The sequence below is a fragment of the Bos taurus genome, chromosome 21 (assembly GCF_002263795.3).
Source record: "Bos taurus isolate L1 Dominette 01449 registration number 42190680 breed Hereford chromosome 21, ARS-UCD2.0, whole genome shotgun sequence".
NCBI classification, from domain to species: domain Eukaryota; kingdom Metazoa; phylum Chordata; class Mammalia; order Artiodactyla; family Bovidae; genus Bos; species Bos taurus.
This window is the reverse complement of record NC_037348.1, coordinates 28459123-28486877: the sequence shown is the minus strand read 5'-3', so window position 1 is coordinate 28486877 and position 27755 is coordinate 28459123. Positions and strand designations below refer to the sequence as shown.

At 40.0% G+C, this 27755-nt stretch overlaps 1 protein-coding gene across 9 annotated transcripts in view; it reads left to right on the top strand.

Moving 5' to 3' along the window:
• The window catches only part of TJP1 (tight junction protein 1), a 259306-nt gene that overhangs the window by 171150 nt on the left and 60401 nt on the right, over window positions 1-27755 (top strand). For all 9 annotated transcript variants that reach the window (XM_024982006.2, XM_024982009.2, XM_024982004.2 and 6 more), the window contains one exon: window positions 3987-4043. In XM_024982006.2, coding sequence (XP_024837774.1) covers window positions 3987-4043 — 57 coding nt within the window. The remainder of the gene's footprint in view (window positions 1-3986; window positions 4044-27755) is intronic.

Sequence of the window (27755 nt, the reverse complement as noted above, 5' to 3'; positions counted from 1 at the left end):
AATCTGCTGAAAGGACAGTGAAGCCGCCTAAAATTAGGATCTGAAGTTTTGGCAGGAAGCCCTTCACAGTTGGTGATCTGAGTAGTATCTTTGCCAGTTGGAGCTTAGAACAAAGAAACCAAACAAACTCTTTGCACTTTCTGAAAAGCAGCTTTTTGCTCCTTCAGAAATTGGAATTCTGGTCAGTGGATGCTGATTTTGAAGTTGTGTGTAGAACTCAGAGCCCAGTGGCTAAGAGTGTCGCTGTTCTTGATGCCCACACTGGTTACCTAATTAATGAATTTGCAGCTTGTTTGGAATTGGAATTACAGCCTAGTAGGATTTTGGAGCTACACAGGGCTTTCTCCTTGAGTTGATGTATCCCATTCCCTAAATGGGGAACACTAAGGTTACTTACCTATTTAATGGCAGACTTGGGTTCTGATCTTGGTGTTCATGGCCTCTTCATTTTCTGTTTAACAGCATGTTTCAGAATTACAGGGGTGATAGTACTGGAATCATTCTTATTGGAGCAACACTTTGTTACTTGTGGTCTCCCCACAAGCCTGAATATTTGGGGAATGAGACTCTTTACCAGAAATCCTTGTGCGACTTACACAATTATGCATTTGGTTTTTTCCAGTAAGAAAAATGATGAGTAGTAAGCAATTTTATAATAAGGATGATGTTTTTAAATTACTTATTTGAGTAAGTAGTAGATGAACTTAGCAGAACACTATTAAGTGAGAAGTGCTCACAGTGAAAATAAATTTTCCTGCCTGCCTGCCCCAGTTTCTTTTTCTCTACCCCAGAGGAGACAATCCTGGAGTGGAGAAAATCCCCTTCCTTCTTTTTCTAAAGTATCAAAATTTCTGAAGTACCAAATTTAGTAGTACTAAAAATGCTTTATTTCAGTTTTAGCCTTCATAAAACTGAGGGACTTACTTTAAGAATCTGCTCTCCCCACCCCTCAGCATTTTATGGTCAAATAGAGCAAAGTGGAAAGAATTACAGTGAGGACTTGAATCTCATCAGCTAAGAGTCTACCGTTGTACTTCACTCACTATATTTGTATTCTCACAAATCTGTGTTCTCATCCACTCACCTCTCAGTGCCTTCCGAAGTCCTCATAAAATCTGCCTAGACAGACAGCAGTGGATGGTTTCGCTGCTTTTGCCAGTGACAGAAGCCAGAGGCCTGAGAGTGGAGAGACGTGGCATGGTCAGTGGTTTAAACTGGGGATGCTCGTGTGCCTCTGTGTATTTGAAACGATAAGGATGAGCTGGGCATAACAACCTATGTTATAGATGTCCTTGGTTTAGTGTGTAGGCTAAGAGCCTAACTGAACATCCTTTTGCATATTTCATTCTCTCTTGGCCCTGTCTTGTTCATTGGTCTCCCTCTGGTGAATTGAGCTGTGTTCGGCTTTATCAGAGAAGTGAGCTGCTGTGTTACCCATTCTGGGGAATCCATTGAGTTGGTTGAGGCGTGTGCTTTTCTGAAGAAACATACTAATTTTGATTAAAATGCTGAGAACCATTGTTTTAGAATTCTTATTTTTCCCCTTATGTGAAATAATCGAAATTTCTCTTATTGTACTCATCTAGAAGCTTGTACCGGAGAAGGCAATGGCACCCCACTCCAGTACTTTGCCTGGAAAATCCCATGGATGGAGGAGCCTGGTCGGCTGCAGTCCATGGGGTCGCTAAGAGTCGGGCACGACTGAGCGACTTTCCTTTCACTTTTCACTTTCATGCATTGGAGAAGGAAATGGCAACCCGCTCCAGTGTTCTTGGCTGGAAATCCCAGGGACAGAGGAGACTAGTGGGCTGCCGTCTATGGGGTCGCACAAAGTCGGACACGACTGAAGCGACTTAGCAGCAGCAGCTTGTACATTAAGACGTTATTGTATAAACCCCTTTCTAACAGTAATTTTTATAAGTAACGTAATCTTTTGAGTATTACTTGATTTTTCCTAAAAGCAAAGTTAAAAATAGACATTTGAAGTTCAAAGTGGGATCTAATGAATGTGTCTTAAAATATTTGGCAATTTATTTTGATTGGGAATGGAGAAAGAAAAGGAAAAAAAAACATAATGAAGAGATACCCCATCGTCCCCTCACTTTGAAGATGATCGTGTTAACATTCTGTATATCCTTTTATATATCCTTTGTTTTCCTATTCATGTTTAAACTTTTCTCTATTTGAAAGTGATCCTGTTAAAAATGAGGTAACAGTATACAAGCTGTTTCAGAATTTACTTTTCCTCCCTTCACATTAAATGAATTTTCTCATTTGATTTATATTCTTTTACAAAATGAAAAGCTATGTGCCATTCAAACTATATGCAGGACAATAAATTTTCATTCCAAAGGTTATGTTATGGAGGTTCTCTCCTGGTGTAAGATCACTTTCAGTTTGCCCTTGTTAGGAAAGGATTTAAAAGCAGTGCTGCTGATTAAAGAAGTGGATCCAGGCATGATGAGCTTAGAGCCGTGCAAGCAATTCTTATTTTTCATAAGTCAGCTAAGCTTGGACAAACTGGCAGTTGCAGATTATTTTTATCATGTGTAATTTAGTAGGACTCTTTCTGTTTAGCAGAATTACTCCTATCATCACTGTGTCACATTGATGGAGGAATTTTTTTAAAATATATGTGTCTCTGTCATTTTTTTAAAAAACAAAACAGCTTTGTTTCCAGTAGAGGTCTCATTAAAAGGAGGTTTTGCTGCACTTGACTGCAAGATTGAAACAAAACGTTAGTGGACAGTTCTTATCTATGGTTGGGGACAGAGGGATCCTTTCTTTGCCTCTCGTTCATCTGGCAGGAAAGTTAATCTAGTGGCTCTGAATTGAGGGAAGTGGGCTTTCTTTATAGGGATTCATTTTCTCAGGGGGCATTAATGTTCGATTAAATTTGCTGTGGAAAGAAGTGGGCCCACAGCCCCATGGTGGATATCTTCTCATGATGCTCATGACAGCAGTGTGCTAGGAAAGCTCACCTGTGGCACAGACGTCGATAACTCTGGGTGACAGCGACGGCCTGGCAGTGTCATGCTCAGCGTTCTCCCTTCCACCCTACCTTTGGATAACTCTGGAAAGCCTTTAGACAAATTGTCAATGTCTGTATATGTTCAGCAACCCCAGCTGCAGAGAATGATAACACTAAAAGAGATTGAATTACTTTAAACTTCCAAGAGCAATGAACCCAATTTATAAGAAATTTACTCTAAATTCCTTAGTGCCCATCCTTTAGATAGTGATTTATTTCCCTCTTCAGTAAAAGCTGTGACAGGAGAAGAACCTGAATTATACGGACGTTTGAGCAGCAGCAACTCTGGGCGCTCGCATCACTTATTTTACCCAGGGATTCTTTGAGAGGGGTGGAATTGTTTGTTCTTTTGTTATGGGCTTGTGTGCATGATATGTATACTGGAAAAGCCCCACCCTTTTTTTTCTTTAGAGTAATAAACAAAATGTGAAGATAATTCTGTAGTAAAATGAAACTAGGTTGAGCAGTAGTGTTCAGCTGATACTGAAGCAACCACTGACCAAACCTATCGAATGGTCTTATCTGTTTTCCTGTAATATGTATAAGTACTGAGTTCAGAGGTATTTGTTGTTTCCTTTCTTTGCACAGTGTAAGGAAAGCTTTTAAATGTTTTTATGTTGTTAGATACTTTAAAAATGCTGTTCTAATTTCTGTCACTGTTAACTTGCAGAATTAGCTTGAGCATTGATTTCAGCTGGCCTGAAGTGAGTGTTGAGTGGCGTTTGTCCAAATTAAGTTAAAACAAAGGAAGTTCCTGTGTATACTTTCCTGTCTCTTACAACAAAAACAGAAGCAAGCAAAAAACTTCTGTAATTATTAAGTGCTCTTCAGAGTACCTAATATTAAAAGTATGGATTTTGGTATTTTACTGTGCTAAATTGTTTGCTAGAGGTTCTCATCTACTTTATGAAAGACATTCTCTTAAAAGATAACTGTTTTTCTTTTCCTCTGTCAGAACACAACAATGGAGGAAACAGCTATATGGGAACAACACACGGTGACACTTCACAGGGTGAGTTCTGTTGAGTAAATAATCTGCGTGTAACTCAGGATCCTGGCAGTTTCTGAAAACAATAGAGGAAAGCCAGATGTCAGGAAGCCAGAAGAAAGGGGAAGAACTTTTCTATAATCCTTTGTTTAAAATCAGAGTTGCAATAAATTCTTTATTAAGGTCAAAAGTGAGCATGATTACTTTTTCATATATCCTTTCGGTTGTTATTTGTATATTGCTGTTTTCAGTCATGACTTAAGAAATCAAGTGGTTTATATTTTAAGTTTTGAGTGATCAGATAAAAGACACCGTATGCTGGTGTAAATGTGTAAACTGTGTTAGTGTTTCTGAGTATATAAGTATATATTGTAAGCTTGGGGTTTAAAATTGAACAAGGTCATGCAAGTAATAAAATCTTAAAAGATATTCCTTGTTTTGAAACATGTAGAACCAAGCTGTTGCTTAAGCATTTGCAGATGGTCAGAGAGCAAATTACAGTGATCTGGGTAAGATTAAGAACTTTGTGGTACTTCCCTGGAGGTTGAGTGGTTAAGACTCTGCACTTCCACTGCAGAGGGCATGGGTTCAATCCCTGGTCAGGGAACTTAAGATACCACATGCCATGTGGCTCTAGAACTAGATGGAAAATTCTGAAATGAGGATTAAGTAAATGATAGCTTTAAAATACTTATGTTAAAAGAAAAAAGTAAGAGCTTTGTCTGAAATGAACCTGTTTGGAATTTGAATTCTAGCACTGCCTGCTTCCCTTTAGAAATGAGCACGCATGGTCCAACTCACTTCTAAAACTTCGGTTTCCACAGGTGTAAAATGTGGCTGATGCCACCTAATAGTACTTGGCATAAAGTCATGCTGCCCATAGGTCTCCCTTTTCCTCCCTCTGAAGAGAGCTGATTGCGGATTCCCCTTCTCCCTGGAGAACGTGCAGAAATTGATGAGAGAACAGACAGACGTTTTACACATACTGTTTCTACCCGCTGTGTCCATTACTAGCAAGTTAGAGAGGGGGAAAGTCATGTTCCTAAATTGCGATCTTGTCAATCTTTGAATCTGCACATGATAGGCAATGGGTAAATTCAGTTCAGTTCAGTTGCTCAATCATGTCTTACTCTTTGCGACCCCATGGACTGCAGCACGCTGGGCTTCCCTGTCCATCACCAACTCCCGGAGTTTACTCAAACTCGTGTCCGTCGTGTTGGTGATACCATCCAACCATTTCATCCTCTGTTGGCCCCTTCTCCTCCCGCCTTCAATCTTTCCCAGCATCAGGGTCTTTTCCAATGAGTTGGTTCTTCACATCAGAGGCCAAAATATTGGAGTTTCAGCTTCAGCATCAGTCCTTCCAATGAATATTTGGGACTGATTTCCTTTAAGATTGACTGGTTGGATCTCCTTGCAGTCCTAGGGACCCTAACAGTTCAAAAGCATCGATTCTTTGGTCCGCTTTCTTTATAGCCCAACTCTCACATCCATACATGACTACTGGAAAAACTGTAGCTTTGACTAGATGGACCTTTGTTGATAAAGTAATGTCTCTGCTTTTTAATATGCTGTCTAAGATGGTCATAGCTTTTCTTTCCAAGGAGCAAGCGTCTTTTAATTTCATGGCTACAGTCACCATCTGTAGTGATTTTGAAGCCCAAGAAAATAGTCTCTCCCCGTTTCCATTGTTTCCCCATCTATTTGTCATGAAGTAATGGACCGGATGCCATGATCTTAGTTTTCTAAATGTTCAAACTACTGCACAACTGCACTCATCTCACATGCTAGCAAAGTAATGCTCAAAATGCTCCAAGCCAGGCTTCAACAGTACGTGAACTATGAACTTCCAGATGTTCAAGCTGGATTTAGAAAAGCCAGAGGAACCAGAGATCAAATTGCCAACATCCACTGGATCATCAAAAAAGCAAGAGAGTTCCAGAAAAACATCTACTTTTGCTTTATTGACTACGCCAAAGCCTTTGACTATGTGGATCACAACAAACTGGAAAATTCTTCGAGATGGGAATATCAGACCACCTGACCTGGTTCCTGAGAAATCTGTATGCAGGTCAAGAAGCAACAGTTAGAACTGGACATGAAACAACAGACTGGTTCCAGATTGGGAAAGAAGTATGTCAAGTATTGTCACCTTGCTTGTTCAACTTGTATGCAGAGTACATCATGCAAAATGCCGGGCTGGATGAAGCACAAGCTGGAATCAAGATTGCCGGGAGAAATATCAATAACCTCAGATACACAGATGATACCACCCTTATGACACAAAGTGAAGAAGAACTAAAGAGCCTCTTGATGAAGGCGAAAGAGGATAGTGAAAAAATTGGCTTAAAACTCAAGATTCAGAAAACTAAAATCATGGCATCTGGTCCCATCACTTCACGGGTGAATTAATTGTTTTGAAAAGAAACAGTGATTTCAGATAAAATATACTCAATTTTTTTTGTGTGTCTCTAAATAGTAAAAAAAAAAAAAAAAAATCATAATACTAACCTTAACTTTATAGAGCTAAGGTATGGCCTGAATTTGTTTGAAATATCCTGATAGATAACATATTTAAATCAGATTAAACATATATTATCATGCCTTATAGTCAATTGGCTAGTGTTTATAGAATAATTTGATAGTATTTTATCATATTTCATTAATTTTCTTAATACTTCCATTGTTTTTATTGATATAATTTACACACATTAAAATTCATCCTTACGTATAGTCCTGAGTCTGCCAAACGCATTTAGCCCTGTGACAGTCACATAACCACCACTGCAGACAATGTACAACAGTCGGTCACCCTGAGGTTCTCCCGCGTGCAGCTTGTAGTCAGCCCCAAGCCCTCACCTTCAGCACTTAGCAACCCCTGGTGTTTTCTGTTCTGTACATTGGCCTTTTCTAGAATGACATGAGAGGAACTCATATAGTATGTAGTCTTTTGAGACTAGCTTCTTACACTTAACCTGATGCACTTGAGATTTCTCTGTGATAGACTTGTATCAGTAGTAGTTAGTTTCTTCTTATTGCTGAGTTAGCATTTCATTGTATGAATATAGAATAATTCGCTTATTCATTCTTCAGCCTGGATACCTTTGGTAATTATGAATAAATCTGCTCTGGTACACAGGTTTTTGTATGCTCATACCTTTTCCTTTCTCTTGGGTAAACTCCTGGGAATGCAGTGTTGTGGGTTTTATGGTAAGAGAATGTTTAGCTTTCAAAGGACCTGTCATACTTTCTGTACTATTCTGCATCTCAGCCAGCAGCTCATAAGGGCTCCAGTTACTTTGTATCCTCACAAACAGTTGATTGTATCAGGGCTGGAGTGTTGTTTTCCTCCTCCTTTTTATCTATTCTAATAGGTATGTTGTGGTATGTCATTGTGGTTTTAGTTTGTAATTCTCTAAAGATTTAATGATGTTGAATATCTGTTTATGTGCTTATTTGTCATCTATATATCTATCTTCTTTAGGGATTCCCTGATAGCTTAGTTGGTAAAGAATTCGCCTGCAGTGCAGGAGACCCCAGTTCAATTCCTGGGTCGGGAAGGTCCGCTAGAGAAGGGGTAGGCTACCCACTCCAGTATTCTTTGGTAAAATGTGTTCACATATTTTGCCTATTTTTAATTAAATTGTTTGTTTTCTTATACTGACCTTAAATAAATAGAGTAACAGTTATTTCTCCGGCAAAAGTGGGTTTGCTGGGGATCAACAAAGAATTGCAGTTGAGGGTCTGCAACCATGACGAGACAGTGCAGGACCCCAGCAGACAATGGAGAAGAGCACTCTTTCATGGAGGGGAAAAGGAAGTTGGGAGGGCTGAAGTAAACAGTGAGTCCACCAGAGGAATGGAGAGCCCAGGGTATTGTGGTTGTTCCCTGGCTGAGTTGTGACAGTGGTGGAGCTCCTGGCAGGCAGGAAGAGGAAGTCAGTGTTATTCCTGTTGGGCTCTGCTAATAACACAGTGCACAAGCGCATCCCCTGCTGGCCACCTAACTCTATTTTAATTGAGGTTTCTGTGTATTAATTTTTACACTTACTGTTTTTTTTAAATTGTGGTAAAATACACATAACAATTTACTATCTGTTCAGTTCCTTTTTTTTTTTTTCTAGTTCCTTTGTCCATTTTTTAATTGGGGTTTTATTTGTTGAATTGTAGGAGTTTTTCTATATTCTGGTCATTAATCCCTTATCAGTAGATATATGATTTGTAAATGTTTTTTTCCCATTTCATGGATTACCTTTGCATTCTGCTGACTGTGTCCCTTGCTGCACAGAAGTTGTTACTGAGTTTTGAAAGTTTTAATATCTTCTAGATACAAGTTCTTTACTAGATACTGTTTTGCACATATTTTCCCCTGTGACTTGCCTTTTCCCTGCTCTTAACAGTGCCCTTTGTAGAGCTTACGTTTTCAATTTTGATAAAGTCTAATTTATTAGTTTTTGCTTTTATCAGTTTTGCTTTTAGTTTTGTATTTGAGAATTCTGCCAAACCCAAGGTCCCAATTATTATTCCTGTTATTTTCTGGAAGTGTTTTTTTTTTATTAATTAAATTTTGTATGTATTATAAAATAAGGGCAAGGGAATTTTTTTTTTTTTTTTTAATACAGATGTCCACTTTTTTGACCAACCACTTACGAAAAGGTTATTCTTTCTTCATTTAGTTGCTTTCTACCTTTGTCAGAAATCAATTGACTGGAACTCTCCTGGGGGTGCAGTGTTTGAGACTTGGCCTTCCAGTACAGAGAGCGCTGGTTCAGTCCTTTTTGGGAAACTAAGATCCCACGTGCCTCACAGCCAAAAAGCCCAAACATAAAACAGAAACAGTATTGTAACAGATGCAATAAAGACTTTAAAAACTGTCCACATGAAAAACAGTCTTTTAAAAAAAAAAAATCAATGACCATTGTATGTGTGGGTCTTTCCCTAGTCTGTTCTGTTGAGCTGTGTGTCTATCCTTTTGCTTGTTGTTTCTGCCTTGATAATTGTAACTTTATATTAAGTGTGGAAATCAGGTAGTGTGACTCCTCCAAATTTTTTATTTTTCTATTATTTTTTAATTATTTTAACTAATTCCTTTGCCTTGCTATGTAAATTTTAGAATGTTTGTCAAATTACAAAAAAATCTGCTAGGATTCTCATTGGGATTGCATTGAATCTGCAGATCCATTTGGGGAGAATTGGTATCTTAACAGTATTGAGTATTCTTCAACAATATAAATTACGGATGTAGTATATCTCTCCATTTACCTTAGTACTGTTTTGTAGTTTTCCGCATAGAGATTCTACACACACTTTGTTAAGATTTCTTGATAAGCATATTTTATGTTTCCTTATGCTGTTGTAAATAGTAGTTTTTAAATTTCAGTTTTTGATTGTGTATTAATATGTAGAAATACAGTTTTTGTTTCTTTTAATAGTGAACTTGAAACTTCTAAACTTAGAAGTTCTAGGAACTTTCATGGTAGATTTCTTTTGCATTTTTCTATGTGGGCAGTCATTTGTGAATAGAGGCAGTTTTATTTCATCTTTTTTGATCTATTCATTTCTTTTTCTTGCCTGACTGTACTAGCTAGGACTTCCAGGATATTGCTGAATAGGTACTGTGAGCAGACATCTTTTTCAGCCTTGTGTGTGATGTTGGCAGTAAGGTTTTTGTAGATGCCTTTTATGAGGTTAAAGAAGTGGCCTTGTGTTTCTGTTTTGCCATTTAATAGGTTGAGGAAGTGCCCTTTTATACTTATTTTGCTAAAAGGCCTTTTTTTAAAGTCATGAGTAGATTTTGGATTTTTGCCCATGCTTTTTTCCTAAGTATTGATGGAGGTTATCATTAAATTGATTAAAGTTATCACTCTAAAGCTTTTAGTCTGTTGATATATTCAGTTTCTTGCTTTTTGGAGTTGAACAGCCTTCCATTCCCAGGATAAATTCTGCCTAGTTGTGATGTGTTGCTCATTTTATATATGGCTGGATTGCTTTGCTGATGTTCTGTGGAGACACTTGTTTCTGCATTCATGAAGGATACTGGTTAGTACTTTCTCCTTGTGTGTGTACTGGTTTAGGTTATTGGTTAGTACTTTTTTCTCGTATGTGTACTGATGTGGGATATTGGTTAGTACTTTCGCCCCACGTGTGTGCTGGTTTAGGATATTGGCTAGTACTTTTTTCTTGTATGTGTGCTGGTTTAGGAGTGAGGAAGGCTGCCTTTCTCCTTTCTGTGCTCCCTGGCAGACTCTGTGTGCAGCTGAAGTTCTCTCGACTCAGTGTAGCCGTCTGGTTCTGGAGTTTTCTTCATGAAAAAGCTTTTAACTAAACATTTGTTTTCTTTGATTTTGTATAGGACTCTTCAGGTTATATGTTTCTTCTTTGTTAGCTTTAGGAGATTTTTTTTTTGTAGCTTTGGTAGTTTGTACCTTTCAAAGTATTTTTTTCCTTTTATCTGAATTATCAAATTTATAGACATAAAGTTATTCATAACACTCCCTTATTTTAATGTCTTAGGATCTATAATATTTTCATTTTTGATATTGGTAATCTGTGCCTTCTCATTTTTTGGTCAGTCTGGCTGTAGGTTTAAACAATTTTATTGATTTTTCAAAATACCTGCTTTTCTTTTTAGTGATTTAAAATTTTCTGCTTTGTATTTCACTGGTTTCTACTCTTATTTTAATGTTTCTTCTACTTATATTGGGTTTAAGTTGCTGTTCTTTTTATAATTTCTTAAGGTAGAAGCTAGATCATTTGAGACCATAGGGTGTAATTTAACCACATACCACATTACATTTTTTCTCCCTTAATACCTTTTAGTTTTTAAATAAGTAAAATAAAATAAGACACTTAAATTAGCTAAAGGATGTTTCTCCTTTTTTACTGTTCTGCCAGGTTTTCTCAGTTTTGGGCAAATGCTAGTTTATTTTCTATAGATGTGTCTCATTGTCTTAGGCCAAGTAGGAAAAGATTCTGAATGGTGAAGAAACAAGAGTCTGATTTTCTGAATGTGTTAGTTTAAAAGTGTCCCACCAGCTCTTCATGGAAGTGGTGGTGCTCAGGAAAAGGTCTGGGACTCCCGTCTGGAGAGATCAGTGTGGATTCCCTTCTCTCTCTCTTCCTGGGCTTCAGGTTTCTTTTGCTTTAAGGAGGGTACCAGCCCAGAAAAATGTCACCAAAAGATAACGTGGGGAGAAGATGAGTGTGTATAATTCACAATTCTTTGGTTTTCAGACACATTTACTATTGTCCTGGGAACACAGAGCTGTGTGCCCCTGGGCCTCATCAGAGAGAGACTAGGACAGAATGGAAATCCTCAGCAACCATCCCTCCAGGAAACGTTTTTGAAGGTTTTTAAAAATAGACCTGTCACTGTAAGACTTAACACCAAAGAAAGCATAATTCAGTTGACTTCATTCTCTGAGGCTGCAGAACTGTCTTCCAGATGTCTTTCCTTTGGTTTTCTGAGTTGATCCAGAATAAAATATGGACTATCTAGAGCACTGTCAGCAAACTTTACTGTGAAGAGCCAGTTAATAAATACTTCAGGCATTGCAGGCCATGCATCTCTGTCACGGCTATGGTTGCAGAAGCAATCATAGAGAGTAGGTTAACAGATGGGTGTCACTCTGTTCCAGGAGAGCTTTATTTACACAGTGGCAGCTAGCTGGATTTAGCCCGCAGGCCATGGTCTGCTGACCACTGATGGAGAGCAGTAGCCCTCTAGGTTTATTGTAAAGAAGAGTAACTGGATCATCCCCACTCCTTAAGATCTGGATTCTTTCCGTCTGGGATGGAACCCCTCATGTGTATGTTTAAAACCACATGTTTGAAAGGGAGGGCTGTGGCCTCTAGCATCACGTATTTAAGAAACACTGGCAAAGGAATGAGACAGTTATTCTCCTAGAGGTGAGTCAAGTGAACCTTTGAAACAGTAGTGTGAAGGAGATAATTTGAGACTGTATGCTTTTGGCAGTAACCTGGAGTTGTAGACACTGTGTCTTGACAGATAAAGGCAAATCCATATTCTTTGACATCCAATGTTAGTTATGTGAAAAGCGAAGGTAACTTTGTTTTTCAAAAGAATAAAAATCCTGTGGATTAAGCTACCATTTTCTGCTGTTTACTGTCCAGAAAAATATATGATATGCTTCTGTATTTCCTCCTTCTTCTGTTTTCATCTTCAGAGGAAACTCTCTTCTTAGAATACTAGAAACCATTGAAATCCTATTCATTCTTCAAAGCTGAGTAATTTAGCTCCAGTGTATGCCAAGCACTGTTGTAGTTCTGGGAAGTTTATCAGAAAAGAAATAGGCAGCATTCCTTGCCTCATGGATTTTTTTATCCTCAGTGATAGATGAATATATACCCCAGGCGGTTGTTTATCCCATCTCCTCTTGCATTACCCTTTTAGTGCTTGGTGTACTTAGTTATGCCCAATGAAGCTTAATTTCCTAGGAAGCCTATATATTCAACACAATCGCTTTTCAGAGATAAAATAGCAGCATTGCCCAGTAGCAATATAATAAAAACCACATGTAATTATAATTTTCCTGGTCTTAACATTGAAAAATGTAAACTGTGTGTGAATTGACTGTATAATAGATCTTTATTTAATTCAGTATATCCAAAATATTGTCATTTTCAATATGTAATTAATATTTAAAAATTGATATACTGTACTTTGCTTTTTCTTTTCCATACTGAGTCTTACAAAACCGATGCACATCTTGCAATTTCAGCACATTTCAGGTAAGAATAGCCACGTTTTGGGTGCTTAGTAGTTGTGTATTAATGGCTATAGTATTGGCAGGTGCAGGTCTGTCATTTGAGATGGTAGTGCATCCAGGGGGCCCTGTGTCCCACCCTTTCCTCCCATGATGTACCCATGGCTTTCTTTACTTTCAGATGTTCTCCCTTAGAAAACACGTATATGTTTATAGATCTTTGAGAAATGAATAAATGCTCCGGAATGAGTTGGTTCTCTCTACTTTTTTATTTTCTGAAAAAGTACTATTAATATGTGAAAGATTAACTGATATTTTTATACTAAAGAATTAACGGGTTGAGAGAACTTTGAGAGAAGCTTGGCCATGATGGCAGAGAAGAAAGACCTTGAGCGCACTTGGTCTCATGGGTATACCAGAATGAACATCTGTTTACAGAGCAGTTACTGATGACCAAGTTTGGGGATATAAAGATCTACAACTAAAGATGATAAGGAGCCACATGAGATGGGTAGGAGGGGTGGAGTCACGGTCAAGACCCGTACCCTTAGGTGGGCAACCCACAAATTGGGAGGATGATCACAATGCAGAGGTTCTCCTGAGGCGTGGAGTGTGAGCTCCACATCAGGCTCTCCAGCCCACTGGTCCTGCACCAGGAAAAGGAATCCCCAGAAACCCCAGGCCTTGGCTTTGAACACCAGTAGGGTTGTGAAAAGTAGAGACTTCACTCTTAAAGGAGGGTTGTGAAAAGTAGAGACTTCACTCTTAAAGGGGCATAGAACGTCTCACACTGTCCAGGACCCAAGGCACAAGCAGTAATTGGAAAGGAACCTGGATCATATCCACCTTCTTATCTAGGAGAGCCTCCTAGAGAGTCAGGAGGCAACCACAGGGCTCCCAGGGGATACAGACACTGGCAGAGCCCATTTTGGGGAGCTCATTCTAACCTGTGGCCCCTGGTGCTGGCAGGGATCATTTTGGAACCATCCTTCCAGCTCATTAGCACCAGGACCCCCAGGGCCTGCAGCCAGAGACTCGGAGTCCTGGCTGCATCCACTTGTGAATTGGCACAAGCCCTGTGAGCAGCTTCACACACCAGTGGGCAGGCACCAGCCCAGCACCCTTTGGGCCTCAGCCCCTCTCACCAGCAGTTCCTGGGTTCCCTGCAGCCAGGGACCCCAGGACCTGCCTCTGCCCACCAGTTGGCTGGTACTAGCCCTAGAACCTCTTTTTACTTCTTTCATAGGGCATGAGCCCTATGGTCCCCTGGACCTCATCCCTACCTGCCAGCAGACTCACACCAGCCCCAGGACCTCTTGGGACCTTGAGAATGGCCATCATCAAAAAGTCTACAAATAACAAGTGTTGGTGAGCATGTGGAGAAATGGGAACCCTAGTACCCTGGTGGGAATGTAAACTAGTGCAGCTTCTATGGAAAACAGTACAGCGGTTCCTCAGAAAACCAAAAATAGAGCTACCATATAATCTGGCAGTTCCACTTTTGGTTGTATATTCGAAGAAAACAAAGACTAATTTGTAAAGATACATGCACCTCAGTGCTCATAGCAGCACTAGTTAACAATAATCAAGATACTAAAGCAACCTAAGTGTTCATCAGCAGGTGAATGGATAAAGAAGATGTGGTACATAAACACAGTGGAATATTGTGCTGTGCATAGTCACTCATTTGTGTCTGACTCTTAGCGACCCCATGGACTGTAGCCTGCCAGGCTCCTCTGTTCATGGGGATTCTCCAGGTAAGAATATTGGAGTAGGTGGCCGTCCTCTCCTCCCGGGGATTTTCCCAATTCAGGGATCAAACCCAGGTCTCTCCCACATTGCGAGTGGCAGATTCTTTACTGTCTGAGCCACCAGACAGTATGGAATATTCCTCATCCATAAAGAAGAATGAAATAAGGCCATTGGCAACAACGTGGGTGGACCTAGAGAGTATTACACTTATTAGATGATATGCAGAATCAAAAATAAAACTGGTGAATATAACAAAAAAGAAACAGACACAGATAAAGAGAACAAACTAGTGGTTACCAGTGAAGAGAGGAAACAGGAGGTTCAAGATAGGAGTAGAGGGGTTAAGAGATAAGACTACTGTTTATAAAATAAGCTATAGGGTTATATTATATAGGATGGGATTATAGCCAATATTTTTATAGTAACTATAAAAGGAGTATAATCTATAAAAACTTGTATCATGATATTGTATACTTGAAAATAATGTAAATCAACTCTATGTAAGTAAAAAGAAAATTTAAGCAGTATGTTGTACACCTAAAACTAAAAAAATTAAATGGGGAAAATATGTTGAAAGCAAGGAATCTAGTTAAGAGATAGATAATACAAGGTCAAGCAGGTAAGTGTTTCAAATAGAGAGGTAGTTGAATAAATAACCTTGGAACAACGGGCGGGGATAATTCAATGAAAAAAGGAATAGTCCTGACTAGATGGTACTGGGATAACTGGTTGAGCACGTGAAAACTAGTGAATTTTGACTCCTGTTTTACACCAAGAACATAATTAACCTCCGTGCTCAAAACCTAAATGTAAGTTAGAAGAAAACACAGGAATAAATCTTTATGACCTCAGATTAGGCACTGATTTCTTAGATAAGATCATGAAAATACAGGAAATTAAAGAGTAAACCGGTAAAATAAGGCTGCATCAAAATTAAAATTTTTTGTGTTTCAAAGGAAACCAAGAAACTTTCAGTAAGAAAGTGAAGGGATAACCCATAGAATGGGAGAAAGAAAATATTTGCAAATCCAGTATCTGATAGGGGCTTCCCTGGTGCCTCAGCAGTAAAGAATCTGCCTGCAGTACAGAAAGACAAGGGAGATGGCAGGTTTGATCCCTGGGTTGGGAAGATCCTCTGGAGGAGAAAATGGCAACCCACTCCAGTATTCTTGCCTGGAGAATTCCATGGACAGAGGACCCTGGAGGGCTGCAGTCCATGGGATCACAAACATTCGGACATGACTGAGTGAGCACAAAGGATGCATGAGAAGGGACTTGTATCCAGAATACAGAAATTCAGAAGTAAAAAGACAATTCAGTTTTTTAAATGGACTGAAGAATTTTAATAAGATTTCTGCAAAGAAGATACAGAACTATTCAATAAACATATGAAAAGGTGCTCAGTGGCACTGACCATCAGGGAACCATATGTCAAAAGTGAGAGTGGCACCCTCTGGAATGACTGTGATCACAGAAGCAGACAGTAATAAGTGTTGATGAAGATGTGGCTGTTGGCTGGTGGAGCCAACTGTGATAAACTAAGATATTCAAGAGGTAAACACAGAATTACATGTGACCAGCAGCTCTGCTGCTAGGCATATACCCAAGAGAAATGAAGATGGATACCAGCACAATAGCTTAAACATCAGTGTTCATAGCAGCATTATTCACGGTAGCCTGAAACTACAAATAGCCCACATGCCCATTCACTGATGATGAATAAGCAAAATGTCTTATATCTGCGCAATGGAATATTGCTGAACAAGAAATGAAGTACTGATACGAGCTGTGACATGAATTTATATGTCAATAAAGCTGTTCTAAGAAAAGAGGCCAGGAGGGTGGAATTCTGCATCAACTAGTGTATGATGGGTAGAAGTAAGCATTTACACTGAGGTGAGGATATAAGCTAAGCTAGCCTTGTTTTACCTGGTTGGATGCCATTGTGTATAATTGATAGAGTGCATTATGAATGTTTCAGAGCCTTTGTGGTGGTGTTCAGTCATGAGTCATGTCTGACTCTTCACGACCCCATGAACTGCAGCATGCTAATCTTCCCTGTCCTTCGCTATCTCCCAGAGTTTGCTCAAATTCATGTCCGTTGAGTCAGTGATGGCATCCAACCATCTAATCCTCTCTGCCCCCAATCTTTCCCAGCATTATGACAGGTGTCAGTAACCACATGGAATAAACCTAAGTCTCAGAAAGGTCTACGGAAATGATCCCAAGGAGGAGCATCTTGACTGCAGGTCTCTGGACTCAGCATATAATGCTCTTCTCACTTATATGTAAAATTTAACTTTAAATATAATGGATATTTATGGAATATAATACCTAAAATTAAAAACTCTTGTAGTTCTAGCACATAAACTACATGTATATGTAATAAAATGAATCAAATAAAAAGTAGTAACATTGATAAGAAAGGGGCCAAAGTTTGGCTTTTTTTTTTTTTTTAAAAGAACATTGGTGGTAAGTTCAGTTTTGTGGAGAAAAGGACAGTTTTGGAGGAGGACACCCCCAATCGCAGGTGTCCTGTTCAGTCAGTCAGTCGTGTCCAACTCTGTGACTCCCTGGACTACAGCATGCCAGGCTTCCCTGTCCATCACCAACTCCCAGAGTTTGCTCAGACTCATATCCATCGAGTCAGTGATTCCATCCAGCCATCTCATATTCTGTCGTCCCCTTCTCCTCCTGCCTTCAATCTTTGACAGCATCAGGGTCTTTTCCACTGAGTCAGTTCTTCGCATCAGGTGGCCAAAGTATTGGAGCTTCAGCCTGAGCATCAGTCCTTCCGATGAATATTCAGGACTGATTTCTTTTACGATTGACTGGTTTGATCTCTTTGTGGTCCCAGGGATTCTTATTAAGTCTTTTCCAGTACCACAGTTCAAAAGCATCAGTTCTTTGGTGCTCAGCTTTCTTTATGGTCCAGCTCTCAGATCCATACGTGACTACTGGAAAAACCGTAGTTTTAACTAGACTGACCTTTGTTGTGCAAAGTCTCTACTTTTTAATATGCTGTCTAGGTTGCTCATCTCACACGCTAGTAAAGTAATGCTCAGAATTCTCCAAGCCAGGCTTAAGCAATACGTGAACCGTAAACTTCCAGATGTTCAAGCTGGTTTTAGAAAAGGAAGAGGAACCAGAGATCAAATTGCCAACATTTGCTGGATCATCGAAAAAGCAAGAGAGTTCCAGAAAAACATCTATTTCTGCTTTATTGACTATGCCAAAGCCTTTGACTGTGTGGATCACAATAAACTGTGGAAAATTCTGAAAGAGGTGGGAATACCAGACCACCTGACCTGCCTCTTGAGAAACCTATATGCAGGTCAGGAAGCAACAGTTAGAACTGGACATGGAATAACAGACTGGTTCCAAATAGGAAAAGGAGTGTGTTAGGGCTGTATATTGTCACGCTGCTTATTTAACTTATATGCAGAGTACATCATGAGAAACCCTGGGCTGGATGAAGCACAAAATGGGAATTTTTGGAATCAAAATTGCCAGGAGAAATATCAGTAACCTCAGATATGTGGATGACACCACCCTTATGGCAGAACGTGAAGAAGAACTAACGAGCCTCTTGATGAAAGTGAAAGAGGAGAATGAAAAAGTTGGCTTAAAGCTCAACATTCAGAAAACTAAGATCATGACATCTGGTCCCATCACTTCATGGCAAACAGATGGGGAAACAGTGGCTGACTTTATGTTTTGGGCTCCAAAATCACTGCAGATGGTGATTACAGTCGTGAAATTAAAAGACGCTCACTCCTTGGAAGGAAAGTTATGACCAACCCAGACAGCGTATTAAAAAGCAGAGACATTACTTTGTCAACAAAGGTCGGTCTAGTCAAGGCTGTGGTTTTTCCAGTGGTCATGTATGGATGTGAAAGTTGGACTATAAAGAAAGCTGAACTCAGAAGAATTGATGGTTTTGAACTGTGGTGTAGGAGAAGACTCTTGAGAGTCCCTTGGACTGCAAGGAGATCCAACCAGTCCATCCTAAAGGAGATCAGTCCTGGGTGTTCATTGGAAGGACTGATGTTGAAGCTGAAACTCCAATACTTTGGCCACTTGATGTGAAGAGCTGACTCATTGGAAAAGACCCTGATGTTGGGAAAGATTGAAGGCAGGAGGAGAAGGGGACAACAGAGGATGCGATGGTTACATGGCATTACTGACTCAATGGACATGAGTTTGGGTAAACTCCGGGAGTTGGTAATGGACAGGGAGGCTTGGCGTGCTGCAGATCACGGGGTCGCAGGGAGTCGGACACAACCGAGTGCCTGAACTGAGCTAGGTTGCTCATAGCTTTTCTTCCAAGAAGCAAGTGTCTTTTAATTTCATGGCTGCAGTCACCATCTGCAATGATTCTGGAACCCAACAAAATAAAGTCTGTCACTGTTTCCATTGTTTCCCCATCTATTTGCTATGAAATGATGGGACTGGATGCCATGATCTTAGTTTTCTGAATTTTAAGTTTTAAGCCAGCCTTTTCTCTATCCGCTTTCATTTTCGTCAAGAGACTCTTCCTACCTGTGGTCTACTTATCAGTTAGTGAAGTGACTATAGGACTCCAGGCTTTCTGAATTCATTGGTGAAAAGGAACTTGAGCAAATGATTGCCAAGGATCCATTTAGTCCAAAAATTTTTTGACCCCGTGTTCACTGTGGAAACATATAACTGAAACAGTTTTCATAGAATGTTGAGGGTAGATTGGAAGAAGGAAAGAGGAGGCAAACGACAGAAACTGTAGAAGTAAACTGTGTGTGTAAGGTGAGAAAAGTTAGAATTAAGTTTTAGAATAAATGTAGAAATATAGTTGTAGAAATTTGGCATAAAGACAGGAGGGAAAAAAGGCAAGAAGAATCTTCAAAGAGTCGAGCATTTTTTGAAGGAGACAGAAGAGTCTTTGGAGGAGGGTGTGTTCATATTGTGCAGTTCTATTTCAGCAGCCAGCAACTTTCAGGACTCTTTCCCCCCTTTTAAGAAGTCTTTTAAGGGATCAGGAAATACTTAGAGGGGAGGAAAGGGTGAGATGTATGGAGAGAGGAACTTGGAAACTTACATTACCATATGTAAAATAGATAGCCAGTGGGAATTTGCCTGGTCTCAGGGAACTGAAATAGGTGTTCCAGTATCAACCTAGAGGGCTGGGATGGGGAGGGAGATGGGAGGGAGGTTCAAGAGGGAAGGGTCATATGTATACCTATAGCTGATTCAAGTTGAAGTTTAACAGAAAACAACAAAATTCTGTAAAGCAATTATCCTTCAACTAAAAAATAAGAAGAATTTCAGCAGATGAGTGAGCAAACCATTCCTCTTGATACAGAAGGTCAGACAGTAAATAGTTTCAGCTTTGTTGGCCATATGGCCCCTGTTGTAACTACTCTCTGCAGAAGCAATTATAACGTAAAGGAATGGGCATATCTAGTGTTCAGTGAAATGGGAAAGTAACTGAACAGATTGTAGGTCTCCTGTTTACCATCAGATTAGTTTCACTACCAGGCAAAGGTAAAAGTACAGGTTAGTGTTGCTTGTGGCTGCCTGTGGTCTTGAAAGAATGAAATATGATGGAAATAAAATTCTTCTGATGCTTTTAATTCATCCAAAAACTATAGCCATGTATGTGTGTGTGCATACAAATAAATGAGATCATATTATATATACTGTTTTAAACCAATTCTCCCACCACCATAATAAAAAAATCATTATCTTGGACATTTTCTCATGTAAAGATATGAAAATCAACTATATTTTGATGCATCTAAATTTTTTTATGGTCAACATGTGAGAAAAGTGGATTATTTTCCATTTCTTTGGAAAATCCCTCTGAAAAGCACCATGCTAGTGTTTTTGTAAATCCAATACAGAGTATACAATTGCCTTGGGATAGTAATAATTATACTACTGTCAATTTTGATTACTGGAAACAATATTAAAAGTTTTTTTTAGCAAATGCTCACACTGTTCCTCTCCCCCATTTAAAGAAATGATTTTACAACTATCTTGATCATATAGTTATTATAAAATTTAACCCTTTCATCCTTTAATCCTCATTTAATCTTAGTATTGTAAGTAGGTATATCTTTATCACCAGTCCTTTTCATGTGATGCTTGTCATTTTGATTGTCAGAAAGTTATTTTCTATTAGGAAGGGATCATGAAAACTGATATTCCCTAAGGGTTTTTTTACATGTTTAGTAGCTTATCTCTGTCCTTTTATACTTGAAGATGAGCTTTACGGGACATAAAACCCCGTAAATCACTGTTTCCCTTGAGTATTTTTGACATAATGGGTCACTACCCTAATGTGATGATAATCTGATTTTTATTTCTTTTAAAATTTTTCCTAGATACAAATGAGTCTTCTTCCTTAAAATCTAGTCAGTTTACTTGAATATATTTTGGTGTTTCCTCTGAATGGGTATTCTCAGATATCTACAGGGATTTATGTCCTTTGAGTATGTACAGTTTTTTATCTATCTATATAATGTATATAGGAAAGGAAATATTATTTAATTCTAGTTTTACTGTTTTATTTTTTCTTTTATTTTGGTTTTGTTCTTTAGGAACTGCTTTTATTTATATGTTGTATCTCTTTTGCCTGTCTTCATTATTTGTCATTTCCTCTCAAATCCTTTTTTAAAAAAATCCCTGAATCATTTCTGTTTTAAAAATGATTTCTGTTTTACTTTCTTTCATGGTAGTATATTTATTTGTGTCCCTATATAAAATTGCTTTTAAAATTTTCTAATTAGTATGAATTCTGTCGGCCTCATTTTTTAGTTTTTGAAAATTCTGCTTTGTACTGTTGTGTCCTGTAAGTTTTCTTTATGTCTTTTCACTTGCTTCATAAAAGTCGCAGTTTTGATCCTTTATTTTTCTTTTGAGCACTCTTTTTGCCATGCTTCCATTTTCCTTAGGGATATTCTGCTGCTCACCATCTTCTGTAGCAATTTTGTTGGGGGTTTTATCATAATCCCTTTTGTGTTCATTTTTATGGGAAATTAGCCTTCTTGAGCTTTTAGAAATTGGCTTAGTCTTCTTGTATGTGTATGCTCGTGCTCAAGAAACATAGCTACTGTTTTTGGACGCTTTCTAGGTCTGTGCCCTCCGCACCTTGTATGTTCTGCTCTCCTGTCCCCTGGAGTCTGAACCCGCAGTCTTCACAGGGCCTGGAGGGTCCGTATTGCAAAGTCCTGGGGTGACACCGCTCCCACCATTCAGGCCCTCTGCAGGCTCTTGCTCTCATTGATGACTGATTTCACCTGCTATTACGTCAGTTATTTGGGGGTTCCTCCAGTTTGGGGGACATCAGCTGCCTGTGACTCTCGAGTTGGGAGCATGCACATCAAACGGGTGTTGATCCTCTCCACCTGCGTCGTCAATGGGGTGTATTGGTTACCTGGTTTTGTTGTGAATGTCTGTGGGTTTTTATTTGGAGATGCAGAAAATTCTAAATCCTTGAAACTACTATGGCTGCTAATGAGTATTTAGTGCTCAAATTCGTGCTAGTTGTAAAAAAGACAACTCTAAAGGGAAATGGAGTTAAATGGAATAGTCAGTCAGATACTTATAGTGCCCTAGTGCACTAACGTTGTTCAGCCACTTTGTGTTAGGCTGGTGCAGGGTTGGGCTTAGCTGGGACTGTAGAAGCATGTGTAGCTCCCTCCCAAGTGGAGCTCTGACATCCAGGCTACTTACTGTGCTTGTGTGGGGTCGGACTGGGTGTGGGTGCTCAGGGAGCCTTCAAGACAGGACTGCTGCCCGTGGAGGGCTGGGATGGTTTTAGGAAGGAGATAGCAGTGAACCTGAATGTCAAAGGGTGAGGAGCCATAGGAATCCCAAGCAGAGAAGAATGTGAAAGCTCAGAGCTTGATGTGCGTGGACTACTGAAGTGGGAGCAGTGGTGACGAGTGTCAGAGCCAGGACCGGTGCTGGGAAGTGTGTTGGCCATGCCTTTCAGGATACTGCAAATGTGGAGGGTAGTGAAACAGCAGAGTCAGATTTGCTCTAGAATAATAATCCTTGCAGCCCAATGGAGAGTAGATTGTGGTGCAATGGAGGAGAGGCCAGATGAAACCGTGGTGACAGTGTCAGTCTGCACAGGTTTCAGAGGGGGCCTTCCCTGGGAGAAGGAAGTGTAGGGGGGTCGCTGAGCCTTGTGGAGTTGTGACTGTCTCTCACGTCTGATGTTCACAGTGTTGAAGACTGACATTTTTAGCCCTGACTGCCCATTAGAATCGCTTTGTTGCTGTTAGCACGCCAGGCTTCCCTGTCCTTCAGTATCTCCCAGTTTGCTCAGACTCATATCCATTCAGTCAATGATGGCATCTAGCCATCTCATCCTCTCTCATCCCCTCCTCCTCCTCCTGCCCTCATTCTTTCCCAGCATCAAGGTCTTTTCCAGTGAGTTGGTTCTTCGAATTAGGTGGCCAAAGGATTGGAGCGTCAGCATCAGTCCTGCCAGTGAATGTTCAGGGTTGATTTCCTTTAGGATTGACTGGTTTGATCTCCTTGCAGCCCAAGGGACTCTCAGAGTCTTCTCCAGCACCACAGTTTGAAAGCATCAATTCTTTGCGCTCAGCTTCTTTATGTGCCAGCTCTCATATCCATACATGACTACTGGAAAAATATGGCTTTGACTATGTCGAATTTTGTCAGGAACGTGACATCTCTGCTTTTTAATATGTCTAGGTTTGTCATGACTTGCCTTCCAAAGAGCAGGTGTCTTTTAATTTTGTGGCTGCAGTCACCGACTGTAATGATTTTGGAGTTCAAGAAAATAAAATCTGTCACTGTTTCCACTTTTCCCTTGTCTGCTGTGAAGTGTTGGGACCAGGTGCCATGATCTTAGTTTTTTGAATGTTGAGTTTTAAGCCAGCTTTTTCACTCTCTCACCTTCATCAAGAGGCTTTTTATTTCCTCTTCACTTTCTGTCATTAGAGTGGTTTTATCTTCATATCTGAAGTTGTTGATATTTCTCCCCGCAATCTTGATTCCAGCTTGGGAATTATCCAGCTTGGCATTTTGCATGATGTGAGATTTTTAAAAGAATACCTGCCATCGCCCTCATCGAGTATTGTTTAATTGATATCTGTTGAGGGGCTGGAAATCGTCAAGCACTTTTGACACTGATCCCAAGTGAGTCTCATCTGCAGCCAGGGCTCAGCATCAAAGACCTCCTGGGTAGTCATGAAGGTAGCCTAGGGAGTGCTGACACAGCAGGATGACGCCCCACAGTGTGAGGTCTGCTGGCTCTGAGGCCCTGTCTCCTGCAGCCAGAACTGCACTCACTGTTCACAAGCAAATCTTCAGAAATAGCTACTCATCTCTCCTCTCCTTGAGAGTTCCTGACATTTTCATTTGGGGTATTTCTTTAATATTTTTGTGTTACATTTTAAATTTTTGAAAAAGAAGAACTATCAAGCAAGATATAAATGTAAGCATTAAAGCACACAGAATAAAAGATTACTCCTAGCTTCTTCCCAAGGAAGAAAAAAAGCCAAAGAATAACACATCCCTCAAGATTGCCAGGAGAAATATCAATAACCTCAGATATGCAGATGACACCACCCTTACGGCAGAAAGTGAGGAAGAACTAAAGAGCCTCTTGATGACAGTGAAAGAGGATAGTAAAAAAAGCTGGCTTAAAGCTCAACATTCAGAAAACTAAGATCATGGCATCCGCTGCCATCACTTCATGGCAAATAGATGGGGAAACAGTGGTTGACTGTATTTTTCTGGGCTCCAAAATCACTGCAGATGGTGATTATAACCATGAAATTAAAAGACGCTTACTTACTCCTTGGAAGGAAAGTTATGACCAACCTAGACAGCATATTAAAATGCAGAGACATTACTTGCCACAAAGGTCCATCTAGTCAAGGCTATGGTTTTTCCAGTGGTCATGTATGGATGTGAGAGTTGGACTAAAGAAAGCTGAGTGCAGAATTGATGCGTTTGAACTGTGGTGTTGGAGAAGACTCTTGACAGTCCCTTGGACTGCGAGGAGATCCAACCAGTCCATCCTAAAGGAGATCAGTCCTGGGTGCTCATTGGAAGGACTGATGTTGAAGCTGAAACTCCAATACTTTGGCCACCTGATGCAAAGTGCTGACTCATTGGAAAAGACCCTGATGCTGGGAAAGATTGAAAGCAGGAGAAGGAGAAGAGGGTGAGATGGTTGGATGGTGTCACTGACTCAGTGGACATGGGTTTGGGTGGACTCTGGGAGTTGATGATGGACAGGGAGACTTGTTGTGCTGCGGTTCATGGGGTCGCAAAGAGTCGGACACGACTGAGCAACTGAACTGAACTGACACAGATGATACCATCCTTCCGGCAGAAACCAAAAAAGAACTAAAGAGCCTCTTGATGAAAGTGAAAGCGGAGAGTGAAAAAGCTGTCTTAAACAAAAAACGAAGATCATGGCATCCGGTCCTGTCACTTCATGACACATAGATGGAGAAACAATGGAAGCAGTTACAGACTTTATTTCCTGGGCTCCAAAATCACTGCAGATGGTTAATGCAACCATGAAATTAAAAGACTCCTATGAGCAACCTAGACAGCATATTAAAAAGCAGAGACATTACTTTGCAAACAAAGGTCCATCTAGTCAAAGCTATGGTTCTTTCAGTAGTCATATATGGATCTGAGAGTTGGACTATAAAGAAAGCTGAGTGCAGAAGAATTGATGCTTTTGACCTGTGGTTTTGGAGAAAACTCTTGAGAGTCCCTTGGATGGTAAGGAGATCCAGCCAGTCCATCGTTAAGGAAATCAGTCCTGAATATTCATTAGAAGGATTGATGCTGAAGCTGAAACTCCAATACTTTGGCCACCTGATGTGAAGAAGTGACTCATTGGAAAAGATCCTGATGCTAGGAAAGATTGAAGGAGGGAGGAGAAGGGGACGACAGGATTGAGATGGTTGGATGACACCACCAACTTAATGGACATGAGTTTGAGTAAACTCCGGGAGTTGGTGATGGACAGGGGGGCCTGGCGTGCTGCAGTCCCTGGGGTTGCAAATTGAACTGAACTGAACACACCCCTCCCAACCCTGCCCTGGAGATAACCCTTGGGCATTAGTTTTTTCCAGTATTTGCAGCTAACAGTCTGCAGTGAATGACTGTGCACATGTGTGTTTTCTTACTGTTGTGTGAGTAAACAGTTTGTGATTTCGTTAGGATTGCCAGGTTCCTCCCCACAGAGCTGCAGCACTTTGCGTGACCATTAGCAGTGGGGCCTCTTTTGCTGTAGCCTCCTCAACAAAATGTGCTGTTAGACTTTAATTTTTTACCATTCTCTATGTGATTTTAATTTGTATTTCTCTAATTATGAGTTTTAACAGTTCATATCTTTGAATTGTGTGTTTCATTGGCTCTTTTTTCCCCCCACATTTTTCAGTGGTTTTTAATGTCAGTGTTTCAGAAGTATGGGCTGAGGACCCCGAAGGTCTCTGAAGTCTTTTTGTACTTAGTACAAACTATTTACATAACAACACAAAAAGATCATTTGTCTTTTTCACTGTGTTGATACTTGTAGTGAAGTTTCAGCAGCAGAGGTATGAGGTGAATCTGGCCTCAGCCCTGACAGATCAAGGAGTGTGGCACTAGACCCTCAGGGAGCCCTGGGCTCCCTAAGAGCGCTTCCAGTTCTGCTGCAGAGTAACTGAAAGTAGTAAAAGTTACTAGTTTTACTATGTCAGCTTGTGAAAAGACATTTAAAAAATCATCTGCCAGAGGAGCTGCAACTACGGAAGCCCATGTGGCCAAGAGCCCCTACTCTGCAACAAGAGAAGCCCATGCAACACAATTAGAGATAATCCTCCCTTGCTGCAATTAGGCAAAGCCCGGGCACAGCAATGAAAACGCACGCAGCATAGTCAGAAAGTAAATAAAAGTATTAAAAAATACAAAAATTAAAAGATACTAGCATGCTACCATATATTGAAATGGGAAATATGCATAAGGCATTTCTGCTTTATAGTGAAGTACTTATGTGCTGATTGAATTGCAAGCTCAACCAGCTGCGTATTGGTGTATGTGACACTGTTTTTATTTGAAGGAATGATTATCCAGACTGGAATGTTTGACAGGTATTTCTCTCCAGTAACTACTTGTTCCTTTAAGGAAGACAGCTGATAATATTTGTTTCCAGGCAAGGAAAATTGAATTTTTTCACAAAAATTTGGATTATCTGCCACCATGAGATGAGCTCAATACTTTGCAGTACTTTAAGACTGTGATTGCATTGGTGGTGATATTCATTAAAGCATAACTTTAAAAAGTGTTATATAATGATGGAATGTGTCATCATTTGAAGTATTTTCCAGATGACTAAAGACATCTCTTATAAGGCTTCCCTGATAGCTCAGTTGGTAAAGAATCTACCTGCAATTCAGGAGACCCTGGTTCAATTCCTGGGTTGGGAAGATGGAAAAGGGATAGGCTACCCACTCTAGTATTCTTGGTCTTCCCTTGTGGCTCAGCTGGTAAAGAATCCACCTGCAATGCCGGAGACCTGGGTTCGATCCCTGGGTTGGGAAGATCCCCTGGAGAAGGGAAAGGCTACCCACTCCAGTATTCTGGCCTGGAGAATTCCATGGACTGTATGTATAGTCTATGGGTTTGCAGAGAGTCAGACATGACAAAACGACTTTCAGTTTCATGCTATTATAAAATCACGATGGATAAAGTATCCATTCAAAGTCCAGAATGGGCCAGTGGACGGGTGTTCGTTTAACAACAAATACAGAAGGTCCTCTGTGTCAGTTTCAGGTTGCACACTACAGCCTCCTCCTAAGAAACTGTCACTTACCGATATAAAATGAAATGTGAATGTCCATCATTACCTTAGAGACTTCCTAAAGTAACTCCTTTCCTTTTCAAATAATGTGTGTGGGAAAAAAATATTAAAATAGATTGAAAGCGTCTTCTTAATTCGCCACCCCCCACCCCCGACCCCACCCCTTGGTCGTGAATGTTGGATTTTGTCAAAGGCCTTTTCAGGGTCTATGAATTTAATCTCTGAATTCCAACCCCCCCCCCCCCCGCTAGTTTTACTAGTATATAACTCTTATATAATGGCTTTCCTAATAACACCAGTTTTGGAAATAAACCACCTTGTCATGGTGTATTTATATGATGTAGGCCTTTAAAAATGGTGTTAGGCTGTACTATTTGGAGGGGGCTCTATTTTGATCATGGGGAGTCATTATCACATTTAGATGTCAGTGTTATA